The 27596-nt window shown below is 37.4% G+C and overlaps 1 protein-coding gene across 4 annotated transcripts in view; it reads right to left on the bottom strand.

The window, feature by feature from the left end:
- Positions 1–27596, bottom strand: part of CDH13 (cadherin 13) — a 1297228-nt gene that overhangs the window by 450235 nt on the left and 819397 nt on the right. Inside the window, exon 7 of one of the 4 annotated variants that reach the window (XM_072634210.1) lies at positions 1925–2718. The exons of the other annotated variants lie outside the window; for them this stretch is intronic. Within the exon in view, the coding sequence (XP_072490311.1) occupies positions 2510–2718 (209 nt within the window). The 3' untranslated portion in view covers positions 1925–2509. Of the gene's footprint in view, positions 1–1924; positions 2719–27596 lie in introns of those variants that run through there. 4 annotated transcript variants of the gene reach the window in all.

Below are 27596 nucleotides of genomic sequence, written 5' to 3'. Positions count from 1 at the left end.
GGTAGTCTATCAGAAGATAGATGGACCAGCTAGATGAGTGAGTGGAAAGAGCACTTGGCCTGGAATCAGGAAGACCTGAATTAAAAGTCAACCTCAGATACTTATTATCTGTGTGACCCTCGGCAAGTCAACTGTTTGCCTTGGAGATGGCTCAGTGGATACCAGTACCTAAAGAATTAGAAAGAGAGGAAATGGTGACTTCTTTTACCCTGGAGGTTCCCCTCATAGGCATTTTAATGGAGGTAAATAATGGAAAAGTAAAATATACCTCTAACAATAGGACAGGATTTTTAAAAATTCTACGGTGGGTTTACACATTGTAATATTAATTATGTTAATGAGAGTTAAAGATCTTCCTCACCCATTAATGGGCCTGCTCATTAAGGGAAGTTTGATTGGGGAGATCTGTTATATAGGAAGGCCCACACCTTTAGTTAATTTCTAATGAGGCACTGGTTCTCCAGGGCTGTGAGATGTCTTCTGGCTCTGAAAAGTGTATATATACTCTGAGGTGAGGTTTTGTTTTGGGGCTTACACACTGGAAGTGTTTGTTTGACCAGATGAGACTCTGGATGATAGTCACTAAGGAGCCCCCAGGGTGGGGGGGGAGGTAGAGCAGGGCTTGAAAATCCAGAGGTTGGTATTTCTCTTTCTGGTAACTATGTATGTATATATGTATATACGTATGTATGTATGTATGTAGTGGTCAGACAGCTGGATCTGTGATGTGATAGATTGCTAAGTTGGAAGCCCTGTCTGCTGGTTGATCTTTATTTCTCTGTATTTTCTCTGAAGTTCAGGTTTCAATTAGATGAGATTTAAATTAGTTCAAGACTTAAGATTCAGACAAGTAGCATTCCGTACTGCTGAAGTGATGTTTGAACCAACAATAACTTTTGAGGAAATAAGGAGAATAGAGAAAACGCAGAAAAATGAAGATGGGTAACTGTGATTCTAGTTTTCCGAGGGCGAAGAGATGGAATCCACAAACTGGTTACAAGCAAGCTTGACGCTAACTTAACAATTTTCTAGAATATATTATGAAATGAATGGGGTATTTTTGTTATTCAAAAAAGACAACAATAATCGCTAGAGGACAGTATTAATTCATTTCCAATATTCATTCCACACTGGCATCATTTCCTTTTTTTATTTTGACTAAAGAACTAAACTCAAGGAGAGCCAAATTGAAAGAAAGGTTTTTATTGCATTCCATTGGGCACTATACTTGGCCCTGTTTTCTAAAACTTATATTAATTATTTGGATGAAAACATCATATAAAAGATTATCAAATTAATGTTGACAAAATGGAAATAATTTATATGTTAATAATAAAATATGCTGCATTAAATAATGCTCTAGCTTCAAGTTCATAGGACCTAGTTTTGATTCCCTACCTGACCTTTGGCCATATACTTAACATCTCCGAGATTTGATTTCCTCATTTCTAAAATAAGGCAATTGGAGTATCAGCAATTCTCAAAATATGGTCTGGGGGCCTCTAAAAAGTTCTTGAGACCCTTTCAGGGAAACAACAATGTCAAAACTATTTTGATAATAGTTTTAATTTCTAATGTGGAAATATCAATAGATACCACCTACATAAACCAAAGCCTTTTGGGGGAATCTTCATTAATTTTTAATAATGTAAAAATTCTAACACCAAAAAGTTTGAGAACTGTTGGATTTAATGTTCTCTAGGCTCCCTTCCACCTCTAAATCTCATGTTGTAGGAGTTTGTTTTGAAAATGATCTTGATCAATTGAGAGAATGTTATCAGAACAATAAAATTCAACAAAAATAAACACGAAACCATTTAAGTTTTAAAAAGTTTCACAGTAACAATAAGTTTCACAGTATGGGAACAGGGATTAAGAAAATGTGCATGTAGTTTGCGTGAAAAGATCTGGCAAATTCCATCGCCTACAAGCTCAATATGAAACAAAAGAGTGACAAGGTAGCCAAAGAAATGGACATGAGTAAAAATTTTATTAAAACAAGATAGTGTCTAGAATGAAGCAGGAAACAGGCATACTGTGTTCTGGTCTGGCCAAACAATAAGTGAAATATTGATTCTTTCTGGGTATCACATTTTAAGAAGAGAATTGACAACTTGGAGCACATACAAAGGCATCAGGATGTTGGGGGAACTTGAGATCATATCAGACCATGGTTGTTTGATGGTACTTCGTTGGGTTTTGGAGAAGAGAAGCTGATGCGGTTGAGGGGTAATGGGGACCCCAAAAGACTGACAGTTCAGGTCCTGCTCAAATGAATTCGACTCAAGCCTTTGTTAAACCAAAGAAAACCAGTTTATTAAAGATTCACCATACTGGGTTGACTCATAAGGAGCCTAAGCATTTGCAACACTTGTATTCACAAGTGGGCCAGATAGAATCTCAGCTAGACAGAGCCTGAGCTGGATTGAATCTGAGCGCCTGCATGGAGGCAAGATGGAACTTAAATACAGAAATGACTGTAGGGGCGATCTGGGGGTGGTCTGGTAGTCTAGGGTGATGGGAGGAGGGGTTTAGGGAGGGTCTTGAGGAGAAGTCCAAGGAAGGGGTGACTGGTCAAGTGTTGGGAACAGCTGGAGGCAAAATCAGGAGCTATCAGACAATAGAGGACCTGGGCCAGAAGCAGGTGTTGCCAGGTAGTCCGGGGTCCCAGGCATGGTCTCCATAGATCAAACCCAGAGAGGATCCTGATGGGAGTGGCTGGTAATAGAATCAAAGGGAGGAATATCAAAAGAATGCTAAATACAAGGTAGGGAATATCTGACCTAGGAGAAATGGAAGGGGAATCCAAGGAGCCCCCCTCCAAAGGCCAGACTTTTCCAGGGCCCTTCAAAATGGGCCAAAAGCCCTCCTGATCTAAGGGGAAAAGGTCTTGACTTGGGCCTGTACCATCAAAGCCTTTCCCTTTCAAATAGCCATTGCATCCTACCATTCATCCTCTTGAGGTATGTGGAAAAGAGTAAACTTTCTAAGCTGCTCCAACAAGAGGATTAGGATGACTGAAGAAAGAGAGAAAAAGAAAGACAGAGAGAGAGACAAAGACTGAGAGAGACAGAGAGGGAGATCAAATGTGATAATATTTGCAAAGTACTTAGCACAGTGCCTGGAATAAAGCAAAGATTATGTAAATGTTATCTATAATATTAAATGGTAGAATCAATGTTATATTCTTAAATAGTAATAACAATAATATATGTTATTAAATCAGCTTATATTTCTAAATATTGTGCTTTCCTTATAACACTGGGAGGTCAGTAGCTCAAGCATTTTCTCTATTATACATATTAAGAGAATAAAGTCTGGAGCAAGTGATTTGCCCATGAGATGGGATTTAATGCAGAATTTTATTCAATATGTCAAACTTAGCTCCAGTTGTCTTCTACATGACAATGTAGCGTCTCACCAATCATCTTTCCAAGCATCCTTCCCACATGACAGCTACATTACATTTGGGACTCTTGATAGCAGCTCATTACTATGTGAGCTGTCAATACTAGTGTTCAAATAGCCTTCCTAAGAAAAGCATTCTTAGAACTCCTTCCTTTAAATGACCATACTACCCATATCTTTGTAGGCTTTAAAGTTTCTTCACCCTATGCATTTATTTGTGTCCTGCACGACGTTGCTATTAGAGGGGAAAAAAATACAAATATAGCTTCATTACTAGTCAAGTAAATAATAACCTTAAGTAGTGTGTAATTTTAATTATGATAGCAATTATGTTGTTAGAATCCCATCACTGTAATGAAATAATTTTCCATATGGCATGGGAGTGACATAGGAACATTTCAAGGCAAATATGCTAATGTTTAACTATGATAATTATCCATCCGTAAATCATCACCTATTTAGACAGGTCCTCCTATGCTTTAGTACACAGCATTGTGAGATAGAAAAGAGAATCCAAATGGCAGAAGAGAGTAGAAATGAACACAGGTTCATTTTTTTCCCTCTAATGCTTACTATCTGTGAGGTCCTGGGTGCTATGCCTTCTGTGCCTCAGTTTCCTCAACTGTATAGTGAAGAGGTTGGACAAGGTGGCTTCTTAGATCTCCTCTAGCTCTAAATCTATGATTCCATGTCCCTATAAAATGTTGAGAATAGGCAGTGTGGCCCAATCAGTGACAAAAATGGTATAGGGCCCCACAAGGTGGGGGAGGAGAGAGAGAGGGTGGGAATGTCCTGCCTAAGGTGGTTTAAAGCCTGAAACCCAGGAAGAAAATAAGAAATGTGTGAAAAGGTTTAGACCATACACAGCCAGATCATACATTTTGAAGTCAATTATGATGAGAAAACAGATGAGTTTTTAAACTTCATGTGGCAACCTTGGAAGGAGTTTTAAATGTAAAGTACATGGTGTTTTAAAATTGCAAGTTTTAGACCAAATGAGAAGGTAAGGTTTCCAAAATCAAATGGCCTTTTAGGAATTAAGTTAAAAATGAGCAAACTAATTTCATTTGCAACTTAAATAAAGCTCTCCTGAACTGCCTGCCATCCCTGGGGCATGTGCTGGAGAAAATTCTGTCTGCAGATGTAGGCTATAGAGATTAATGAATCCTACATCATTTTAGAATGAGTTTACAAGGTGATTCCAAAACGTTTTCTGAGTAAAAGCTGTAATAAGCTAGCTGGTCCCAGGGTGTATTTGAAACACAATAGCACAACTTTTCCATCGACCTTCTAGAATTCTTTTAATCATGTTCATTAAACAACAGGGAACATGTCAAGATGTTACTGATGAAGTCTGAGCCCTCCAAAAAGCTAATGTCAGGAGCTAGGACTGAGTCTTGCTTTCAGGGATAGAGGGTGAATTAATAAATATTTATTCAACATCTGCTATGTTCACAGCACTTCACTAGGGACTAGGTCCAATATAAAGGATTACAACATGCAGACCTTGTCCTTAAGGAGTTAATGATCTAGTTAGAGAGACCAAACAGGCAGGCATGAAAAGTTAAACGGCAATGATAGATGGAAATGAGGTGAAGTACCACTGAGAGCCTGGCCGTTATTTGGGAATGACGGAAAGTGATGACTATCCTGATCCCAGTTTTGTTTAAGTATGTATTCTGGAACCTAATTATGAAAGACACAGATGTACCTAAGGAACATTAATGAAGTAGATTATGAGCCATGACACCAGAGTTGAAATCTTAGTGCTGAAACTCACTAGTTGTATGAATTTGGAGGAGCCATATAACTTCTTCAGGATATAGCTTCCTCCTCTATAAATAAAGAGTTCAACCTGGAGGATCAGATTCCATCCAGCTCCAGCATTTTACCCATTCTAAGATTCTCCCAGCTCTGATGATTGATAACCTCAGGATTAAAATCTATGATTCTTAACATTTCTGGTACTCTGTGTTCTATGGCCAGAGGGACCCAGGCAGTACAGTGGATGGACCATTGGGTCTGTAGTCAGGAAGATTTGAATTCACATTCAACCTCATGCTCTTAATAGCTGTGTGACTCTGGCCATGTTGCTTTTCTTCTGCTTGCCTCATTTTCCTCAAGTATAACATGGGGAGCACCTACCTAGCAGAACTGTGAAGATCAAGTAAGACATTTATTTTAAAAATCACGTGGCACAGTCTGGTCCATAGTAAATGCTATTCCCATTCCCAACATGGTCTTAGGTCACTCAGCTCTAAGAGTCCATGATCCATAAGGATCTTTTCCAACTCTTTCATTCTATGTTCTAAGATCCTTCTGAAGGCAGACTCAGGAAGTAGCCAGCCAATAGAGAACTGACCTTATAGTTTGAAGGACCTGTGTTTAAATATTGATTCTATTATTTACTCTCTCTATGACTATGAACAAATCATTCAGCTTCTTATTGTTTCCAGGCAACTCAGTATAAGAAAAAGATGAGTTCATAGGAACTCAATACCAAAAGCTGGAAGGGACTCAGTCCCCTTATTTTAGGGATGAGATAATTAAGACCACAGGAGTATAAGTGACTTATTCAAGGTTACACAATTAAGGTCAAATATGTGATTGGAACTCAGGACCTCTGACTCCAGACCCAATGTTCACTCTACTGTGTTAATGAAATCCAAAACAACCAACCAAACAACAACAACAAAAAAAACATAAAAAGGCAAAGAAAAAATGTCTTCCCAAGCTGTAATATTTTATTTTCAACGTTTTAAAATTCCTACCAGCTTTGACACACTGTAACTCTGTGACTCTCAAGCTTGTTGGGAAACAATACACTTGCTTAATTTACCTTAAGCTGTAATTTAATTTTTTTTCCAACTATCAATCCAATCAGACCCCAGGCTCAATTCAATTCATTTCAATTCTATGTACATGTATTAAACACCAATTAAGTGTAAGATATAGGGAGAGAGAGAGAGAGAGAGAGAGAGAGATCAAGTTCCTTTCCTCAATAACCTATGTTATAGTGGAGATTTCAGAAAATCTTGAAATTAGATATAATGGATTGAATACCTCCAATGAAGTAAATGGAGAGGGCTAAGGATTAACATAGACAGATTATTTAAAAACTAAGTTCAAATCTGACCTCAGGCACTTACTAGCTGTGTGACCCTAGGCAAGTCATTTAACCCTGTTTGCCTCGGTTTCCTCATCTGTAAAATGAGCCAGAGAAAGAAAGGGCAAACCATATCAGTATCTTTGCCAAGAAAACTCCAGAGTAATAAGGAGTCAGACATGACTGAAATGACTGAACAACAACAACAACAAAATTAAAAACCCAGGAAATGCTAGAAAACTGGGGAGAGGGGATATCAAGGAAGTTTTCATATGTGAGGCAGCATCTGAGTAAATATCCAAGTAAGGAAAATACATAAGCTAAGCCATAACTGAAGACAAGAAGTCAGAGCAACAGAAATAAGGAGGGAGCATATGCCAGAGAAGAGAGATGCCAAAATTTAAGCAGCTGTGCCATGATCATATGTTTGCAAAAGCAAGATTTTGTGGCTACTAGGCTCAGCTAAGTGATAAAGTGGATAAAGTGCTAGACTTGGATTCAGAAAGACCTGAGTTCAAATGTGGTCCCACATACTTACTAGCTCTGTGACCCTGAGAAAGTCTTCTAATCTCTGTTTGCCTCAGTTTCCTCATCTGTATAATAAGGGTAATAATAGCATCAACCTTTTATCCAGGGTTGTTGTGAGGATCAAATTAGATAATAATTGTAAAACACTTAACACAGTTATTATAATTTTCATCACCATTATTATTTGTGGTTATTATAATTTTCATCACCATTATTATTTGTGGTTATTATAATTTTCATCACCATTATTATTATTTGTACAGAGGATGGATTAGGGAGAGCCTAGAAACAGGGAGATTAAGATGCTAATCAAATAGCTTAGATGATAAATGATAAGGACTGGGATTCAGATAGTAGCCAAATACATACAGAGAAGAAGACAGATATGAGAGATCTATGGAGACAAATCAACAACACTTGGAAAGCTTTTGGATATTAGGGACTGAGGGAGAAGGAAAAAGCAACCAAACTAGAAACACAGTCCAATCTACTCTAAAATAGTCAACAAATGGTTATGCAGCCTCTGTTTGAAGACCTCAGAACAGGAGGAAGCCACCACCTTTTGAATCAGCTCATTCCACTTTCCAACAGCTGTAACTGTTAGGAAGTAGTTCACGATGTCAGTTCCCTGAATTTGTGTCAGTATGATTCAAAAGTCTGTGAACCTGGATGACTAGAATTACTCTAAGTGCAGAATCCTCAACTGATAATAGGTGATGAGAAATTGAAGTAGTATGAGTTGAAAGGAAGGGGTAGATTCACAGAATCACAGAAAAGGAATGGTAGAAGAGGCAAGAGTTATAACTTCAGCAACAGCCGAGAAAATGAAGGGAAACCTGTATAAAAGAAGCAGTTATTTTCTTCCAGGTAGAACAATGAAGCAAGTAATGCCCTCTCCTGGCATCAGAAGTTAGGTTAACTAACTGCTCACAAACAGACACTTCTAGGGTATAGGTATAGTAGTGACTGGACAACCACCTTGAGGAAACTATTGATTATTATGTTCTTAGGAATACTGCTATTTAAGCTCATAACAGAATGAGGCTGAAGCTGGTGATCACTATACTAGTCTGCTAGAAAGGACCAGAACAAGTGAGAGAGGCTGTGTATGAGAGTTCAAGAAACTAGATCAGGGTTAAAGACCCTAAGAAGACCCTGAACCAGTAGTGGCTTGAGGCAAAGCAACAATTGGTAATTTGATTGCCCTGGATAATCTTTACAAAATGCACCTTCAAATCAACATAAAGACAAATTTAGTTTTGGGAGTTAATACTGTAATCCATGAGTGGCGAACCTGCAGCTTCAAGGCCACAAGTGGCCTTCTAGGTCTTTTGTCTGGATCCAAGTTTTGTAGAACACATCCTTTTATTAAGGAGATTTGCTCTGTGAAGTTCAGATTCAGTCAAAGCGCAATATTTAAGGACCTAGAGGGTCACGTGTGGCCTCAAGGGCCACAGGTTCCCCATTCCTGCTTTAGTCAGTCAATTATTAAGTTCCAGGGACTGTGCTAAGCCCTGGGGATAGAGGCAAAAGACAGGTCCCGCCCTCAAGGAGCTTGTACTGTAACGGGTGTTTCAGCCTTGATCTTTACAAGTCATAGATGTTGAAAATCCACAGAATGAAACAGCACTGGGTCCTGCTAACTAGAATGAACTAGAAGGTGTCAAAGTGGCATTCCACCTTCTTTGCTATTAATTATACTAAGAGCAAGCTTCAAGGTAAGAATGCTGTCTGGGAAAATTTTACCTAACAAAACACTTGGCTCATAGTAGTTGTTCAATAAATCCTTGTTGATTCATTTTGAGGGCCGCACAACACAGAAGCACTAGAAGAAAATGCCCCATTTATGAATGTCCAGTCAAACACCTCCTCCTTCTAGACATTGGGACTCAATGAATCTGGTTTCTTCCAGTACATAGGACATGCGCTTAATTTATTAGGAATACAAAACACATAACTTATTTTGCATAATAAAAATAAACTCTACTGCTTGAATTGTCACAGTCTACAGTCACAAATTGATAACTTTGGTGGATTTTCTCTGTCAATTAATATATGGGTTTCCTTATTCTAGGTTATGTAGCAGCAGATGCAAATTAGTATGACTGGTCCTTGTTGGATGCCAAGAGCTTCCTAGCTAGGTGGGGAGAGAAAGTACAAAAAACATTGCTCTCATGGTAAAGATAATTTACAATTAGAGATTTAATTCTGAAAGATAATTTAGTCATCATCTAGCACAACCCTCTAGTTATATATGTGAAGAAACTAAGGTCAAGGGAATCATGAGACACAGGTTCTAATCCTGAACATGTGATTAATCAGAGATATGCAATTCCACTGAAATCTCAAGAGATTAATTTCATTCATTATATGACTGAATCTGGGTGCACAGGACCTGGAGTTAGTAAGATCTAAATTCAAATATGACCTCAGATACTTACTAGCTGTGTGACCATGGCCAAGTCATTCAGCCTCTGTCTACTTCAATTTCCTGATCTGTAACTTATGGAAAATAATAGTACCTAAATCCCAAGGTTGTTGTGAGGATAAAATGAGATAGCATTTACAAAGTGCTTTGCAAACCTTAGAATGCTATATAAATACTAACTTGTATTATTTTTAATCAACAAAAGGAGAAGGTTGTTACAGATGATTTTTAAGATTCCTTTCAACTTTAAAATTCTATGGTGCTAAGACTCTAGAGAATTCACAAACTAGATAATTAGGCCATGAATAATCAAGGATCACTTAGAGAAAGTTGGATCAATCTAAGCATATTTAGAACTTTAAATGTTATTTTAATGTGATTACACTGGTGCTTTTTAACTCTTTTAAAAAAAAATTTGAGGCAGACATGACCAAGCATAAGCAGGATGAGTAGTTTTATCTATTCTTTAAATTACTTGAATAAAATAGTCCATTAAAGAAAATCTGAATCAGTGTAATAAGTCCCATTGTAAAAATACGTTACTTTATTCAGTATAAATGTGATTGCAATAGAAAACAGGAAAAAATTATTAGAGTCATACATTAAGAATTGGAAGGGTCCACAAAAATCTAGTCCAACCCACTCATATTGCAGATGAGGAAACAGTGACAAAGAGAGGTTAAAAATTTTGCCTACGATATTACAAATGGCAACTGGCAATGCCTCAAATTAAACTCAGGGCATTTGACCAAATCCAAGCACTGTCGCACTGCCCTTGCTCTCCTTCTGCAAACCATTTTCTCAGAAGGATCACAGCCAGCAATGTTGTTTGTTTTGTTTTGTTTTTTGAGGTAGGGGTATGGTTTCTACAAAATAATTATTGTTTGAATATTGGTATCATTTTCATTAATAATAAAATATGTTAATTATAAACTGTAGTTAGTCACCGATTTCAAGGAATTAAAAGAGTATTTCCCTTAGAATCAGAGGTCACTTCATGATATTTATGGCTCCACATGACTCCAGCTAAACACATATCTGTCTTTTCTTGTAAATGTCCCTCCATAATTTCTCCATAGTATATCTACGAATATACTAGAGACCTTTCTCTGATTCTTTTAATTTACATATATAATGAAATACTAGGATTATTCAAATGTTTTCCCTCACACTAGCTTCTTTATCACCAGTTCATGCTTCTCGTCTAAACATTCATATCCTAGAAGATATCTCTGAAGGCATTTCTTGTAAGCAAACCATTTTAGGTAACACATTCTGGCCTATTCACACCAACTAAAGACTTTTCCAAGATCTTGAGACCACATAAAATCTTGATTCTTCTGAGATTTGGATAAATATCATTTAACAGCATGAAATATCATCACTATCATGTTTATAATTATAGTTGATATATGGCTATGCATGTGTAACAGCAAGCACCCCAGCATACACAGGAAGGCCTGCTGCACAGGTTCTCGGATCTGCTTTTGTAAGAAAAACAACCATAAAAGTGACAATCTTACTTTAATGAAGCACATATATCATTTACTTAGTTCAGAGGAAAAAGCATCCTGAACTTCAGAGAAAATACAAGCAGAATTTATAAGCAGAAAGCCCAACAGACAGGAATTCCAACTGAATGACCATTACATGCATACATCATTACTAGAGAGAGAAGCACCAACATCTGGGCTTTCAAAGCCCCAGGGCTAGCTTCCTCTGGCCTAATCACACAAACAGGCTTCTAATGATTTGAGCCCCAAAGCAAAAAAAGCTCACTTCAGAGTATATATAACTTTTTAAAGCCTCATGACCCAGTGTCTCATTAGCAATCAACAAAAGGTGTAGGCCTTCATAAAAACCAAGCCTCCTCTAATCAAGTTTCCCTTAATAGCCCCACCTGAAGCCTATTAAAGGGAAGGAAAGATTTTTTTTACTCCCATTACAGTATGTTTGTATGTATGTATGTGTATGTATGTATATACGTAGAACTCATTGGACAAAACAAATCTTGATGTTGAGAAAGATTGAAGGCAAAAAGGACAAGGAGGCAGCAGAGGATGAGATGGACAGATGGTACTATGGAAGCAATGAACATGAGGTTGAATAGACTTCAGGAAAGTGGGATAGTGGAGGATAGAAGTGCCTGGAGTGTTACGGTCCATGCAGTCACAACGAGTCAGACATGACTAAATTACCAAACAACCAGCACCACCACCACCACTACAACAACAATATGCATTTGAGTGACTGTTATTTTATCAATAGATGGCATTCCTGATGAAAAATTCCACCTACCAATGCAGATATTCCACCTCTTCGAAACTTATAGACTTAGAAAGTTGTCTGGGCCTCTAACAGATTGAGTTGTTTGTCCAGGGTCACACAGGTACTACATTTTATAGAAAAGACTTGGACCCACATCTTTCTGACTTCAAGGTCGGCTCTTTATCCATGCTGCCTCTAAACATTTACATAACATCTTTAAAAATTCCTCTAACCAAGGTCTCCTTTGATACCTACTTGCGGCCTAGAGATGGCCCCAAGTTCTTTAAGGGTGTGGATAGTAAACTCTGGAATGTCCCACCCAAAAAAAAAAAAAAAAGGACTTAAATTATAAGCCCAAATACAGACTCTATCTGTGGTATGATTATCATACCACAGATATAGAAGAAGGAGAAGAAGAGGAAGAAGAAGAGGAAGAAGGAGGAGAAGAAGCTATCTGTCATCTATATAGTACTTAAAGTTTTGTAAAATAATAAACACACACACACATACACATACACAATTTCATTTGATCCTCAGAATAACCCTATGAGTTACTGTGATGGCAATCAAAATAGAATCTTTTGTTGTTTTTGTTTTAGCATAATCAAGTGCCTCTGATTGAATCTTGCCTTTATCAATCAAGAGTCTTTACAAGGAGTAAAGTACAGAAACAAGAGTTTCTTTAACTAGAAACAGTATCTGTATTTATATTGTTAATGTGATTAAAGATCTTCTCCACCCATTAATGGGCCTGCCCATTAAGGGGAGTTTGATTAGGGAAGATTTGTAGGAACACCCAGAGTTTTTGTTAACGAGGCACTGACTCTCAAGGGTTGGGATGTCCTCTGGCTCTAAAAACGGTATAAATACTCTGAGGGTGAGGTTTTACTTTGGGGCTTAGTTTTTGGTAAGAAGGTTTGAGTGCCAGATGAGGACTTTGGGAAGCCACTTAGGAATCCCCTTGGCTTTGAGAACCCAGATATCATGCTTCCCTCTCTGGTAATGATGGTCAGACAGTTGGGGTTCAATTGGCTGTTGAATTCAGGCAGAGGAAGCCATGTCTGTGGCTCTTTTGATTTCTCTGTATTTTCTTTGAAATTCAGGGTACTGACCTTGAATTAACTGAATGACATATGTCCTTGGTTAAAGGAATGATCCATGTGCTTGATTAAAGTGACTGTTAATCCCTCAAAGGTTGCCTTTCCTTTTATGAATGCAGATTTAAGAACCTATGATAGCAGGACCCCTGTGTATGTCGGGGTGCAAACTGATACTTACATTTTACAGGTATTAATTTCTGTATTTAATAGTTGAGGTTCAGTCAATTTAAAAGACTTGTCTAAGATAGCTCAGCAATTAACTATTATAGACAGAATCTTTGCCTAGGTCTTCCTAATACCAACTTTAGGGTTGTCTCTAGTATTCTATGCTGTCTTATAAAATTCGTAAGCTAAAATTTGGAGGGGACCCTGTGTTGTTTTGAAAGGACTCCTTGATATAATCACAAAATTCTGAAGCTTTGGAAATTTTTCCCTCGTTCATTTATTCACATAAAATGAAAAAAAATTGTCTATTGCACATATAATGACAATAGCTCCTATTGTAGTCCACATTTATTTCATGTCTTAAGGTTTATAAAACACTTCTCTCTCTCACTTGTTGTTGGTTAAGATAATATTCACAGTCATTTCTATACAAAAATCAGCCATTGGCCTTTCATCAGGCATGCAAGACTGTGTTTCTAGCAGAAAAAGTTTCAATGCACATCATTTTGCCTTACAATGCCTTTTCTTTGCACGTATTCCTACTGTAAGGGTGAGAACTGCCCATATTGATAGAGTACTTGGCCAAATGGTGTGCAGTATGAACATCATGATTTCAATAGTGTAAATCTTTGTCCATATCCATTTTGGGATGGAAAGTATTTGCACAGTCTATGACTTTGAATGTTAACTGCATCATTTATGTGGGCGCATAAAAGCTATTGGTTTAAATAGCATCCATTACATAGTAAAATATAAATTCTAATCCCAAATTACTTCCAACATTTCATCCCATCTTCTACAAATAATTAAGGTTTAGTGATTTTTAAAAATTAATTGGAGTACTAAAACCACATCTGGCTTAACTGAAACATTCCTGGCATATAATACATTCATAGACCATAGATCATATAACATGATCAAATGTGCAAAACACTTCAGAGGAAAGGTGCTATATTGGACAGAACATTATTAGTATATCACTCTTTCCTCAGGGTAGGTACTAAATTAAATGCACAACCATGGAGAGCATTATTCAGTGAAACTCTTTTTAAATGGAGCTCAATTCCAGGTAGGGATGATATCAGGATGGAGACTAAATCACTTGCCAGTGTTGGGGAGGAGAGAATATTGAATAGTCAATTTGCTCTAATGAGAGGGAATCTTATTGTGCTACTTCTAGGTTATAACTTTTCTGATCCATCTCAAAAAGTCCCTGATTCCTAGAGGTGTACTGGTAAAAATTTAACAACCAGCTCTCTGGCTGACACACTCTTAAATTTAATCTGCATTATTAAAATCTTTCTCCATCACTTCTTTAAGTCCAGACATTGTACACAGAAGTAAATCAAGCCCTGCTTTGTAGCATTTGCCAGTTTCTGAGGTATAAATACTCACATTCAAAATTTAACCATCAGCTTTCTAGAACTAACTCCACCATATCCCTGACACTTCTCTGGGTGGTGTTGGTGGGATGGGATTGATAGAGTTTATTTGATATCTCGGCTTCTGTTAGAGAAAGAAATAGGAAAAACAACAAAGTCTATACATGATATACCAACAGAAAAACAATTGAATCTTGAATATCTCTAGCCACAATACAAATGAACCAGTTTTGAATTCATGGAAAAAGTAGTGTAGCACAGACCAGGAGAACCCTAAAGAAGTTATTTTGATCTGAATGATGTTGAGCAGAGCAGGATTATAAGAAAGACATGTCTACCTTGGGTAAGCTGATAGGAATGTATTACTTACCTTTTGGTCAGAGAGGAGTTCTGAGAAGAAATGATATATCAGGAGTTATTCCAAAAAAAAAACCTCAGAACCATTATCTGCTGCATCCTGTATATCACTTTTTTTTGTGGGAAGGACCCCCTACATTCTTAAACTTTTATTTTGTTTTCCTTATGATTTCTCAATCTATTTAATTGGTCTGGCTATCTCCAAATGGTGTAGCATCTTTATGTCCCTTCTGATGGCATCCTCACTGTCTAAAGTCTCACCTCCCCACCCCTTTCCCATATGGGTTGGGACGGAGAAAAGGTCTGCCTGCTTAGAGTTCTATAATGCCACTTCCATATGTCTGTTCTGACACCCGGCATCACTCTGCAAGGGGCAGACAACATCTTCCAAGGTAGTCTGGGTATGGTAAGCAGCCAAGATACCTGACTGCAGACTATCCCCTTCAGTTGAAATTTACTACCTCAAATACCTACTAATGGTTCAGTTTCTGGTGTTCCTCTGAAGGTGGAGCTATCTGACGGTGGCATCAGAGTGGGGTTTGACATTTGGAAGATGATCTGAACCAAGTCAGGATTAGTACAGAAAGCTATCCATAAAATTCAATGCAATCTTTGCATTTTAAGCATTTATTATGTGTGAGTCACCCTGGAATACAAAGACAAAAACAAAACAAAACAAAACCAGACCCTGCCCTCAAGGAGATTCTATTCTACTGGATGGAGGGGGGAGTACAATTAAGGAAATCAAACTTTTTTTTCACTCTGCTTTATTTTAGACATTTCATCCCTGGCATCAACAACAAATGGTGAGCACCTATGTTCCAGGCTCTATTATGGACATTGTGGATGATTATAAACAAAGAAAAACCCCATAATTCTTTCCTCATAAATCGATATACTGTTGTAAGGAAGAAAGGACATGTACATTAAAAAATGATAATATATAAATAACAATATTCTCTTCTCTTGCTTCACGTGACTATTGTACCTTCTGAAATTTACTCCTTTAAACTTACTCAAATGAAAAATACCTTCAAGCTACAAGTGTATCTTTAACCAGCTCCTTCATAAGCAGCACTCTGGTGGTATTAAATTGACACTGGCAAAGCCCCTTTCTAAAATGCAATATACTGTATTTCAATGAATAATGCATCCTTTATAAAATGCTCCTGCTTCTTGCGGATTAGTTTGCATATCAAAAGAAACTCAGCTTCCTAAAACCCACATTAGACCACAAGAATGTTCACTTATGAATTACACTTTTCTGGTTGTTACCTTCTTAAAATTAGACTATGTGAGGTGACCTGGAGATACAAATCTAAATGCATGACCAATCAAGGGGAGAAGGGGAGAAAGGAGGGAAAAGACATATGTGTATGTTTACCCCCTTCATTTGGGATGAGAAATAGCTTCTAATTTAAATCTAAGATGTGAATGCCAGGGATGGTTCAAATTTTACTTAAACACAGATGTTTACCTAAGCTTTGGTGTTTTTCTCTCTATTATTTCTTCTGTAACACTGGTTCCTCCAGAGTCACAGCAGCTCAAGGAAGATCACTGGTAGCCTGAAATTCGCAAATCTAAAAGAAATCTTGCAAAGCTGAGAGACTGCCTACTGATTTTAAAGACATGCTTGCTCAGTCACCAGACAAGTATTTGTCATTGTAAAAGAGGGCTGTATATATAAACACAGAAAAGTCCCATGGCAACAATTGAATATTCTCCTACCCCTCATGGAGGCAAGAATAATATTTTCACCAAAAAACAAAACAAAACACATTCTATCCAGGAAAACAAGTAAACAATAGGAGAGCCAAACCCCATGCAGATCTGGCCAAAGTCAACCCTACCATTGCTACTGCTTCAATGAAGTTTCTTATAATTTCAGTTGAACCTGAGCCCTGTTTCTATTCTGTCAAGACTAGGAAATTCTCTGTACTCAGGCTCAGAGACAAAACCTACTGCAGAAAGCCTTCTGTACTATAACTTCTAAATGTAACTGGTGTCTGAGCTGGAAGAAAGATGGGTAATGGAAGGGAGGGAGGAAAGAAGAGAGAGAGGTAGAAAAGAAGGGAGGGAGGAAAGAAGAAAGGAAGGAAGGAAAGAAGGAAGGAAGGAAGGAAAGAGGAAGAAAAAAGAGAGATGAAAGAAAAAAGGGAGGGAGGCAGAGTGTGAAGGAAGAAAGGAAAGGAGGGGAAAAGGAAAGAAGAGAGGGATGGAGGGAGGAAAGGAAAGAGATGAAGAAAGGGACAGAGAAAGGAAACTAAAAAAGGGAGAGAGGGAGAAAGGGAAGAAGGAAGGAAGCAGGCATTAATTGAGTGCCTACTATGTGCCAGGAAGTGACCTATGTCCTACCTCTTTCTTGAACTTCTATATGTTGACTTATTCAACACTTGGAAACTGGGGGATGATGATCCAGGGAAAAAAAACAAACTTTCCTGTACCTTTAAGGAAGCTACTAAAAACTCTTCCTTCAAGTTTTTCCCCCCTTCTACCCTACATTTTATTAGGATGTTGCTACTTATAGTACCTCCCTGCTCTTCCCCATCCCTATATAGGCACATATACACTGATGACATCCACATATTTGTGTATGTTAATGAAAGCATACACATACATGTCTTACTCATCTTTAAAATGGAAAGCACATTGAATTAAAGCACAGGTCCATGTTTGGAGTTTGATACAGTCATACAAGAAGATAAGACTGTTGCCCCCAGAGCTGAGATACAGCCATAATGACACAGAAAAGAATAAAAACTCCAGTCAAATAGGAAAATATAACACAGGATTCTGGTAACAAATAGCATCTTATAGTTTTCTGTGAGGGTGATCTCCCCTCAAATTCAGAGATATAAGAAGTGTGCTTTCAGCTCCAGCTCAGTGTAAGAACCCATGGAGTTTTTGACCAGTGGCGATAACAGCACATAGACTATTGTGGGTGCTCAGTTAACTAGCAAATGAGGAGACCTTTTCACAGTGGATGTCTCCACATGTTTCTGATGAGTCTGCTCAGGTAATGTTTCAAGTTTTACAACATTCTCCTTGTAAAGAAGTTAAATGTCTCCTTGTCCCATACCGTAAAGAGTCGTGATGCATCCACCAAATTACAGAAGGTCAGAACAGGACCAAACCTCAGAGACGGTTCTCGTTTTATAGAGAAAGAACAAGCACGGACTCCTCAAACTACCTTTCAAGGCCCTCCACAGTGATTCTTTTTTTTTTTAATTTTTTTAATTTTTTATTTTTTACTGTTTAACAATCACTGCCATACAATTGAGATTTTATCTCCCCCACACCTACCCCCCACTACCCCCCTCCCTCCCCACGACTGCATACAATTCTGTATAGGTTCTACATATACTTTCCTATTGAGTACATTTTCACTATAGTCATGCTATGTAGTCGGACTAAAATAAATGCAAGAAATCATATAACGAATCAAAACATGATACACAAAAACATACACATACACAAACCTGATCTGCTACATCCTCCACAGTGATTCTTACTCTATCTATTCTAAAATTTTCTACCTTTACTTAAACATACACATGTCACTGTAGCTTCATGACTGTCCCCCACATATATTATTCTTATTTCTTCATCTGTGACTTTGTTTTAAATGGTCTCCTCGGGTGGCATTCCCTCCTAGACTTCTATTCACCTATCCAAATTCTATCCCTCCTTCAAAGCCCATTTTAGGTCATACCCTCTCCTCCAAAAAAAGTCTACAGTTCACATTGATTGACATCTCACTCTAAATTCCTGTAGGACTTAGTTTGTTACCTGTTGGTCAAGAAACACCAAAACTTAAATGAATGAAAAATGGGGGTGGTGGTGGTAAAAATATTGAATTATTTGGATTCTGAAGTTGACTGTAGCCAACATGTAGGCCTGAGCCTGATACACAATGACACAGAGAAGCTATTGACTCTATGACTGAGGAGAACATTCTATTCAAGAGCTTTTTCTAGTTATTAGGGATATTTAGTCTGGAAAAGTGATGACTTAGTGGTAACATCATGTGGTAAGGTAATGAACTCTGGCTCTAGAATTAAAAGACCTTAGTCTGGATCTCACTCAGCTACTAACATTTGCTTGCTTAATGTTAGCCAAGTCAATTAACCTCATCAACAAAATGAGGGGGCTGCACAAAAGCAACTACAATACAAAACCCATGGCCCAACGAGAGTCATCGCATTTTTGAAGGGCTCTTTTGTGGAAGGACCAGACTTGTTCTTTTGTGTCCCAGAGAGCAGAACAATGGCTAAAATCTATGTTTAGGCAATATATTTTAAAAAGTCCTAATAACAGAAATTGTCATGAATTGGGGAATAGCTGAACAAAGTGTAGTATATGAGTGTGATGGAATACTACTGTACTATAAGAAATGATGAGCTCGAAGATTTTAGAAAAATATCGAAAGATGTGCATAAAGAACAAAATAAGCAGAACCAAGATAACATTGCATATGGTAATAGTAATATTATTTTTAAAATGACTTTGAGTGAACAAGTTATTTTGACTATTATAAATACCCAAGTTAAATACAAAGGATATATATGAAGAAAGATGCTATCTGCATTCAGAGAAAGAACTGATAGATATATAGAATAATTTTACGCATGTGGGTATGTATGCGTACAATACATAGATGCATATACATATATACATACATATACATATACATATGTATGTATGTATATATACCTATTTGTATCTAATGGTAGCCATTTCAAGGGTAGGAGGGCAGGAGGCAGGGAAGGAAAAAGGGGAAAAAATAAATTTACATGTATATTGGAAAGGAATAACAAGCTGTGCATAGTAGACTTCAAATTTTATACAAATCATTTTTTATAGTAATGTGTTATGGAAATGCCTGTTTTATTCCATAAATTAAAGTTTAAAAAATAATGAAAATTGTCCAAAAGTGTAATGGACAATCTCAATAGGTAGTGAGTCTCCCTCACTGGACATCTTCAGAGACTGAAGGACTACTGCTCTGGGATGCAGTAAAGGAGAACTAAATTCAGGTATGTGGATTGGATGATCACTGAAGTAAACTCAGCAATGTGGCAAATGAGTGACCAGCAATTAGGAGAATAACCCACAGGAAGTCTATGTTCAAAGTACTAAATTCAGTTCAGCAAACAATTAGTAAGCACCTTTTATATGGGCTTTGAGTTGGTCCTTGTGCACCCTGTCTTTCTTGACTTGGTAAAACCTCACTACTATGTCCTCTGATTGCCACTATCCTTCCCAATAGCTCGGTTAGAAGGCATCACTTTCTGGTTATTTGAATGAGGATGGTCGAAGAACCTGGCCCTCTCCAGCTCAGTTCCTACACATATAGTAAAGGAATGATCTCCAATGAGTCCTGGATTGAGAGGGTGTTTTCCTATCACTGGATATCCATCAATCAATAAAGCATTATTTATAAGCATCAGTTCCTTGAGTTCAGGGGCTGTTTTTACTTTGTTTTTATTTTAGCTTTGTATTCTCATCACTTAGTAAAGGGTCTGGCACATAATAAGTACATAATAAGTGCTTGTTAATTACCATGTGTCAGATACTGTGTCAGACAGTGGGGATGAAGAAATAAGGATTAAACAATACCTGCCTTCAAGGATATTACGTAGGATAAGACCATTGTAATTCAGTTCCATGGACCAGGAGGTGGAGGGAAAGAGATGTCTTCACTCAATAGTCATCATGCATCCCTCCTTACAAACTGAGTACCTTCTAGTCTCTAGCCTCTAGTTCTCTAGACTAGAGAATGTTCAATGTATGTAGGCATGGACTATTTCTAGTTGATGAAACTGAGGATGAGCACAGGACTGAGCCTGTCCCCTTTAACTGGAAATGTAGGCGGATTTCTGGAGTTCAGCCCTTGGCTGTGCTACTGTGAGTCTTCCCTCCCTGCCTGGAGAGATAAGAAAGAATGTTCCCCCCACCTCCAATGTTGATGTAGCTCACGTTTCTGTTGAGGTCTTCTGGAGAACCCAGAACAACACTGAGTAGCCCTACTAGGCTTATTCTGACCTGAGTTTGCTTTGACCTGGAACTAAGTTAAAAGCAGAGCCTTGGCTTTTCTTCATCTCTTTTGGCCAGCATCTCTTTCTTTCCCTTCCCTTAAGTTCATTCTAGGATTTGTGAGCCTGTCATTCCTTACAATGAATCTCTGATGTCCAGCTTTGCTTCATACACACTCAATGCTATTCCACAAGACATTCTGTCTTTCTCCCTCTTCCTCTACTTCTTTTGTTTCCTTTCACTGCCCTTCTTTCTTTTTCTTTCTTTCTCCTTTATTACGGCTAGTAGCTAGTTTACTTCAATCATTCAATCACCACTCCACATTCTATCCAAATCAAACCCACCTGCTTGATCAAGCACAGCTATTTCAGTGATTGCCAGTGTCAAGAAAATCTCTTCATGCTCTTCCATGGTCCAGGGGGCAATTAGCATTGGGGGAAGCTGTAGGAATGTGTGGGCTTCCTTGAATAGCTAGCTGGCTGACTCCCCTCATTCACAACTGCACCCAATGCCCTGGGAGATGAAGAGACTGGTTAAGACATGCCCACTGTCCTCACAGAACTTAAAAGTCTACTACATAACTTGGAAGCAAATGCTTATTTTGGAAGGAATGAATCCAGATAGGACTTCAGAACTTGGGAAAAAGTACTTAGGGGGTAGGATGATAATTTAAGTTATAAGAATTTCATTATCTGAAAAACTGAATTCATTCTAATTTGTATTTCATATTTTTAAAGCTTCCATTCAAGCAAAGTGAGTTACTATATGTAGAATCCATTGGTGACTTACATGAAGTCTATTCCTTCAGTATTCAGTGTACCCAGTATCCTCCCTCAAGCCCAAAGAGCAATATACTCTATAGAATCCCTATTAAAAAAAGAATGCTAGTTTGTCTTTACATATATAATTGGTGCCCTGGGACACTCACAGAATTGTATGCATTGGCTTAAGAAACTGAGATCTCTTTTCTCTAATTCCCAAAGTTTTCGAATCCATCCCAGGAAGATTTGTTTGAGTGCTTCAGGTTTCCTAAATCTCTGCTGAGCCACACACATACATCACTTTTATCAGAAATCGGAATGCACACTGTGTAAGAATTTTGCTAGGGAAAATTTCTCCACTCTGAGAATGACCCTCTGATACATGTATTAGAGAGAAACTAAGCTGGATATCTTATCAAAAAACAAACCAACAACTAAATGGGAACACTACTGGTTCCAGTTTCAAAGAGAAACTGCAGTTTCTGGTGTCTTTATCCACTAATGTGATTCTAAAATCATAACCCTTTCCAATCTCCAGTTTGGAGGGGAGGAGCAACCACAGGTTATGAAATGCTTAATATCAGTAAGCTTGGTGTCGCTATCAGGGCATCTTAAAGAAAAGAGATGAGAATCCAGGAAAGAGGACAAAAAATGAATCCTTAGTTTTGGATTAGGATTTTTTTATATGGCACTGATGATTAAAAACACCTTAGAATAATTTAGGTTAATTGCTGCTATCCAATGACTCTTGTCTTGGTTTATAAAACACTGAAATTCCTGAATACTTGTTTCCCCCTTCCAGTTAATGAGATTATGAAAATTTTCTTTCTCTAGTTAGCAATTTTCCACTATATGTAAATGCTGTGCCCAAAAGCAGATAAAGAGTTCATAAAACTGACTGGTAGCAATGAGGATACAGACTCCAAGGACCACTTCAAAATTGGCCCCCACTGTCTACTTACAAGGCAACAGGTCAGACATTCTCTAGCATATAAAGGGCAAGTCTACAGTTACAGTGAATAAGAATTGAAGGAACGTACAATTTGTAGCAACAAGCAAGCCAGTTCTGGATCTTTTAATGAATGCACAGTTTTTAGCTCTTTGGCTCCAGAGCCAACTGAGTAATATTTAAAGGGAGGTTTTGTTGATTTCATTTACTTTGGGTTTTAAAATATCCTGTGTGGCCATTCTCAGCAGCATCTTTCCTTCTCCTTTGGCCAAATCAATAACACACACCCAGGAGCAAACACTCACTCCCAGCACCATGTGCTAGATTCCCAATGCCCCTAAGCACCCCTAGGTTTTGGAAAGCTGTAAACAACCCAGGGTGAGCAGAGACCTACCACTTGCAATTAGTTCCTAATGAAGGGGAAAAGAACCGTCTGGCCAATTTCTAATGGTTTTTTCCTGTCAGAGATAAAACCAGCAATCTCAGAATCAACCCAGGCACATTCCATGAAGAGAATGTCCAAGGCTGAGCACCTGTACCCATCCCTGCAGGGCACAGCTGTTCCTATCCCAAGGAAAAGGGCATGCAGAAGGGCTAATGCACCAGCATTGCAATCTGCTGCCCAGGTGACTTAGAAAGACAGATCTGGAGAAAACAGTGGACTGGTAGAACTCCATCTTCCTTTATTTATTTTCTTCTTCAAGTACCTGAAATAGCAACAGGAAGAACTACTCCTGGAAAGGGTGATGATAATATATTTGTAGCAATGAGTCTGGAAAAGTAAGGACAAGGATCTCACAGCTGTGGAAACAGGTCACTCATTTTTTCATTGAACTTCCCCATCTTTTGAAAATGACAATATTCGTAGGTGCCAAATGGAAGTTGGTTATCAGAAATATCTATAAAGATGTTGTTTGCATCACAAAATTTGTCATTGCTTAATAAAAATGATACCTTATAATTTGAGCTACTGTTTCCCAACATATATTAAAAGAAGTTTGAAATCTGACTTTATATGTCTACCAAAGTAAAATGTTTACAAAAAATTTATATTTACACAGCATTACCATCCTAATGTGTACAATTTCATGAACCATTACACCTCCCACTCTCACAAGTGCTGATACACCAGCAGAACTTTTGCTGAGGTCTTACAACATCATGAGTTTCAGAATGAAAAAAAAAAATCAAAGAGCAATCCTGGTGAGCTTCACTAGGAACCCAAGAGAAATTGGTACTAACGAGAACTAAACGATGGGCATGAAATCAGCATTCTATATGTCTGAACAGAAGGGACAAAAAGATAGTCTCATCAGCAACACTTGCAGACTGTGGGGAAAGAGCTGTGGGACACATCTATGTTTGATTTGATGGTAGTAGAATTCTTTGTAATCAATATTAAAGAGAAATGAAGCTTCATCATTGGAAGGGAAGAGTAATCCAGCACAACCTCTACCTGAAGAATCTTGTTTTCTATTTCCCTGACAGGTATTCATTCAGGACCACTTAAGGGAACCACTGTATTCTCAGATGATCCATTTCACTTTTGGATAGGCTGATTACTAACCATTTCAAAAATTGATTCTGTTGTTGTTTCCCTTTACATCGAATTAAAGTTTATTTCTCTGCAACTTCTACCCATTGGTCTATTATTATATTCTGTGGCCAGGCAAAATATATTTAAGCCCTCTTCCACATGGTAGACCTTCAATACTCGAAGATAACTGTTTCCTTTAAATTTTCTCTTTTATAGGCTGAACATTCCCATCTTCTCCAACCAATCATTATGTCCAGAATTTCCATTATCCTGGTCACTTCTGACCTCTCTTCCTAAATTTGAACAAAATACTTCAGATGTCATCTAGTCAGCATATAGTGAGACTCCCTTCTCCTTCGTTCTAGACAAGATTCCTCTTCTACTACTTCTTCTTCTACTGTATCTACAAACATTTATTTCATTTATTTTTCTTTTGGCTCCCAAATCATACTAATGATTCATAATAGAGTTTGCAGTTCACAAAAACCGGCAGATTATTTCCAAATTGCTATTTAGATATGCTTTCCCTGCCTGATCCTTGTGATAAGAAATTTAAATGTAAAACTTACTATTTTCTATATTTAATTATTTTAAGAGGCAAGGTCCAATGTTCTAGCACATCAAGATCTTTTGATTTCCTTACTGTGGGTTAACAACCCTACTATGGTTGGGTAATCTGCAAATTGGAAAAGTACTTCAGTAATGCCTTTAGCTATGTTATTGATAAATGGCAGGAGCTGGGTAATAATGAACTAGTCAATTCACCTTTCTTGGACTCAATTTCCTCATCATCTGAAAAAAACCGAACAGAATGGATTAGATATTTTCTAAGGTGTTTTTAGATTCTAAATTCATGATTATATATTTTTTAAAAAAGGAAATCTATGAGCAATTCACTGGAAACCACCCTTTAAGTTAATATTGACCAGTTAATGCCGACTCTTTGTATCCAATCATTTAGTCAGTTTCTAAAGCCATTTAGATGGAATTATCATTTAGTCAGCTCTCATTTCTCCATCTTATCCAAAAGATACCATGTGAGATTTTGTCAAAGGCATTGCTGAAGGAACAGGGTTAGAAAACATATTTCAAGAATTATAATGGATAAAAGAGGAAGCTATGAAAATTATAATGGATAAAAGAGGAAGCTATGAATTTATTAGAGGAAGAAGGGATATACCACGCACATACTTCCAAGCCATCTTGTGGATTATTTTGGTTTGTTGACTTGCTTGATTTTCATAGGTGATGGGATTGTAGGTGACATTTTCAAGAAAGAAAGTTTAACAGTATCGAAAAGTAGAGGGATAAAGGCAATTGAAGGATTATTCGTATTTAATGGCAGTAATACACACATACGTGTATATATACACATATATAGGTACATGCATATGTGTACATATACACACGCCTACATAAACATACATACATATACATACATGCATATACATGTATGGAAAGGTTTATCTTAAAATGAGTTCAAGCCTAAGGTGCTTGATACAATGAGAAAAAAAATGCTAAATTTGGAGGATTTCAAACTTTCAAACTCTAAGCACCAGAGTTTGAACCCTAGATTACTTCCTAAGTAAGATTGGGCAAGTCAATTAACCTCAGAGTCTTATCAGTAAAATGTAAGTGTTAGACTAAAAGTCTTGAGGTCCCTTCCAGCTCTAGATAGGTAATCTTCAAAGTACTTGAATCTCCATATCCAATGGAGTATCTGGGTGTGCGGTAAGGTGGGGATAAAGCAACTCCCTTCTCCCCACCTCCACTGCCCCAAGAAGTCTGCTACATTGACAGTTTTAATTTTTCCAACTGTAAAACTCATTCAGGGTTTAGTTATTTAAAACCCTTGGAGGGGTGACTAATTTGTTTGATAAAAACAATCATGTTGTTCTTTTTACTAATTTAAAAAGGTATTTGCATTTCATAAATGCATTAGGACATAGAGCTCTTCTCTAGTCAGTTTAACACCTCATTAACAACTTGCAGTGACCTTCTGACCTGTCTATGACTATATCAGCTGAGGAGAGGGGGAAATCCCTCCCTTATACTTTCTCCACAACAAAACATTTTTGTGTCCAGCCAAGTAAGTCAGAGTGTTTTTTGGCAATATCTAAGTGCCTAGTTTATGGACATTTTAATCTTCTTCTTTTTTTTTTTTTTTAATATGGCTCTGGATCAGTCAGTGAGAAGGGATATATTGGTAAATGAAGATTATGAAAACTACATCTACATATATATACATATATTATGTACACATGTATGTCTATGTAGAGTTTGTGTAGAGAGAATTATTGCTCTATGGTTTTTTTGTGCGTGTGTGTGTGTATGTGTCATGCATACTATAAAGGAAAAGGTTGATTCCCAGGAACTATTGACATGTAAGTTTGCCCTTAAATCCTGACAATATTCCAGAAAGGATTATTAATCAGATAGTTTATGGCCAGTTTAGGGGCGGAGGAGGAAACATACCGATCATCAGAAGTCAGTGTGTTTATTCTAAAAAATAAGTCATGCCAAACTGAGTTAATTGCCTCATTTAATAGATTTCCTAGATTAGTAGATTGCTATAGTGTTTAATGAACACTAGTGTTTAAATGTAATCTCATTAAATGCCACAGGGACCGGTGCACTTCCTTCTTCTTTCCAGCATTATCCAAGATGGTTAATATGAAGATATAAAAGGAGTGGTTATCAAATGATCAGGTGAAGTACAGATGGGAGGGGTAGTTGATTGGTAGATGAGAGGATTAAGATTCAAGAGATTGAAACAAACAAGGGGAAAATAACATGGACAAATGTAGCATCTCACATTTAAGCTTAAAAATTCATTTTTTTACAAAGACTTATTGGGGAGACATGGTATGATAGAAGTTCGCAGGAAAAAGAACTGACATTGACCACAAGTTCACCATTGTGGATTGATGATATTGGGATTTGACTGCTAAAAGAAAATAATATAATTTTATGTTTCACCAATGAATTCCTTACAAATAATACACTATATAGAATGTCCTTTGCATGTTCATGCTAGCATTTCTTATCATTGTAAATGTTTATAGATTACAAAAGAAATTTTATTCATGATAGCAATATTATCCTCACTATTTATAAATTAAGGAATTGAACCTCAAAGAGTTTAAGGGTTTAGACCAGGTTTTATTAAACTTTGTGTCATGGATTCTTTTGGCATTCTGGTAAATCCTGTGAACCCCTTATCGGAATAATGTTTTTAAATACATAAAACAGGATTACAAAGGAAAGCTATTTTAGTGAAATAGTATACGTGTACCCCCCCATATATATACGTATAGATAGTTGTTTTTTCAGTTGTGTATTACTCTTTGTGATGCCATTTGAGTTTTTTTTAAACTAGGACACTAGAGTTGTTTGTCATTTCCTTCTCCAGCTAATTTTACAAATGAGGAAACTGAAGTAAATGAGGTTAAGTGACTTGTCCAGGATCATAAAACTACTAAATGTTTGAGGTCAGATTTGAACTCAAGTTGTCTTGACTCCAGGTCCAGTATTCTATCCACTGAGTCACTTAGCTCTACACATATGGATA

The sequence above is a fragment of the Notamacropus eugenii genome, chromosome 1, assembly GCF_028372415.1.
Source record: "Notamacropus eugenii isolate mMacEug1 chromosome 1, mMacEug1.pri_v2, whole genome shotgun sequence".
NCBI lineage: Eukaryota > Metazoa > Chordata > Mammalia > Diprotodontia > Macropodidae > Notamacropus > Notamacropus eugenii.
The sequence above is the reverse complement of the archived record's forward strand: the minus strand, read 5'-3'. Positions and strand labels throughout refer to the sequence as shown.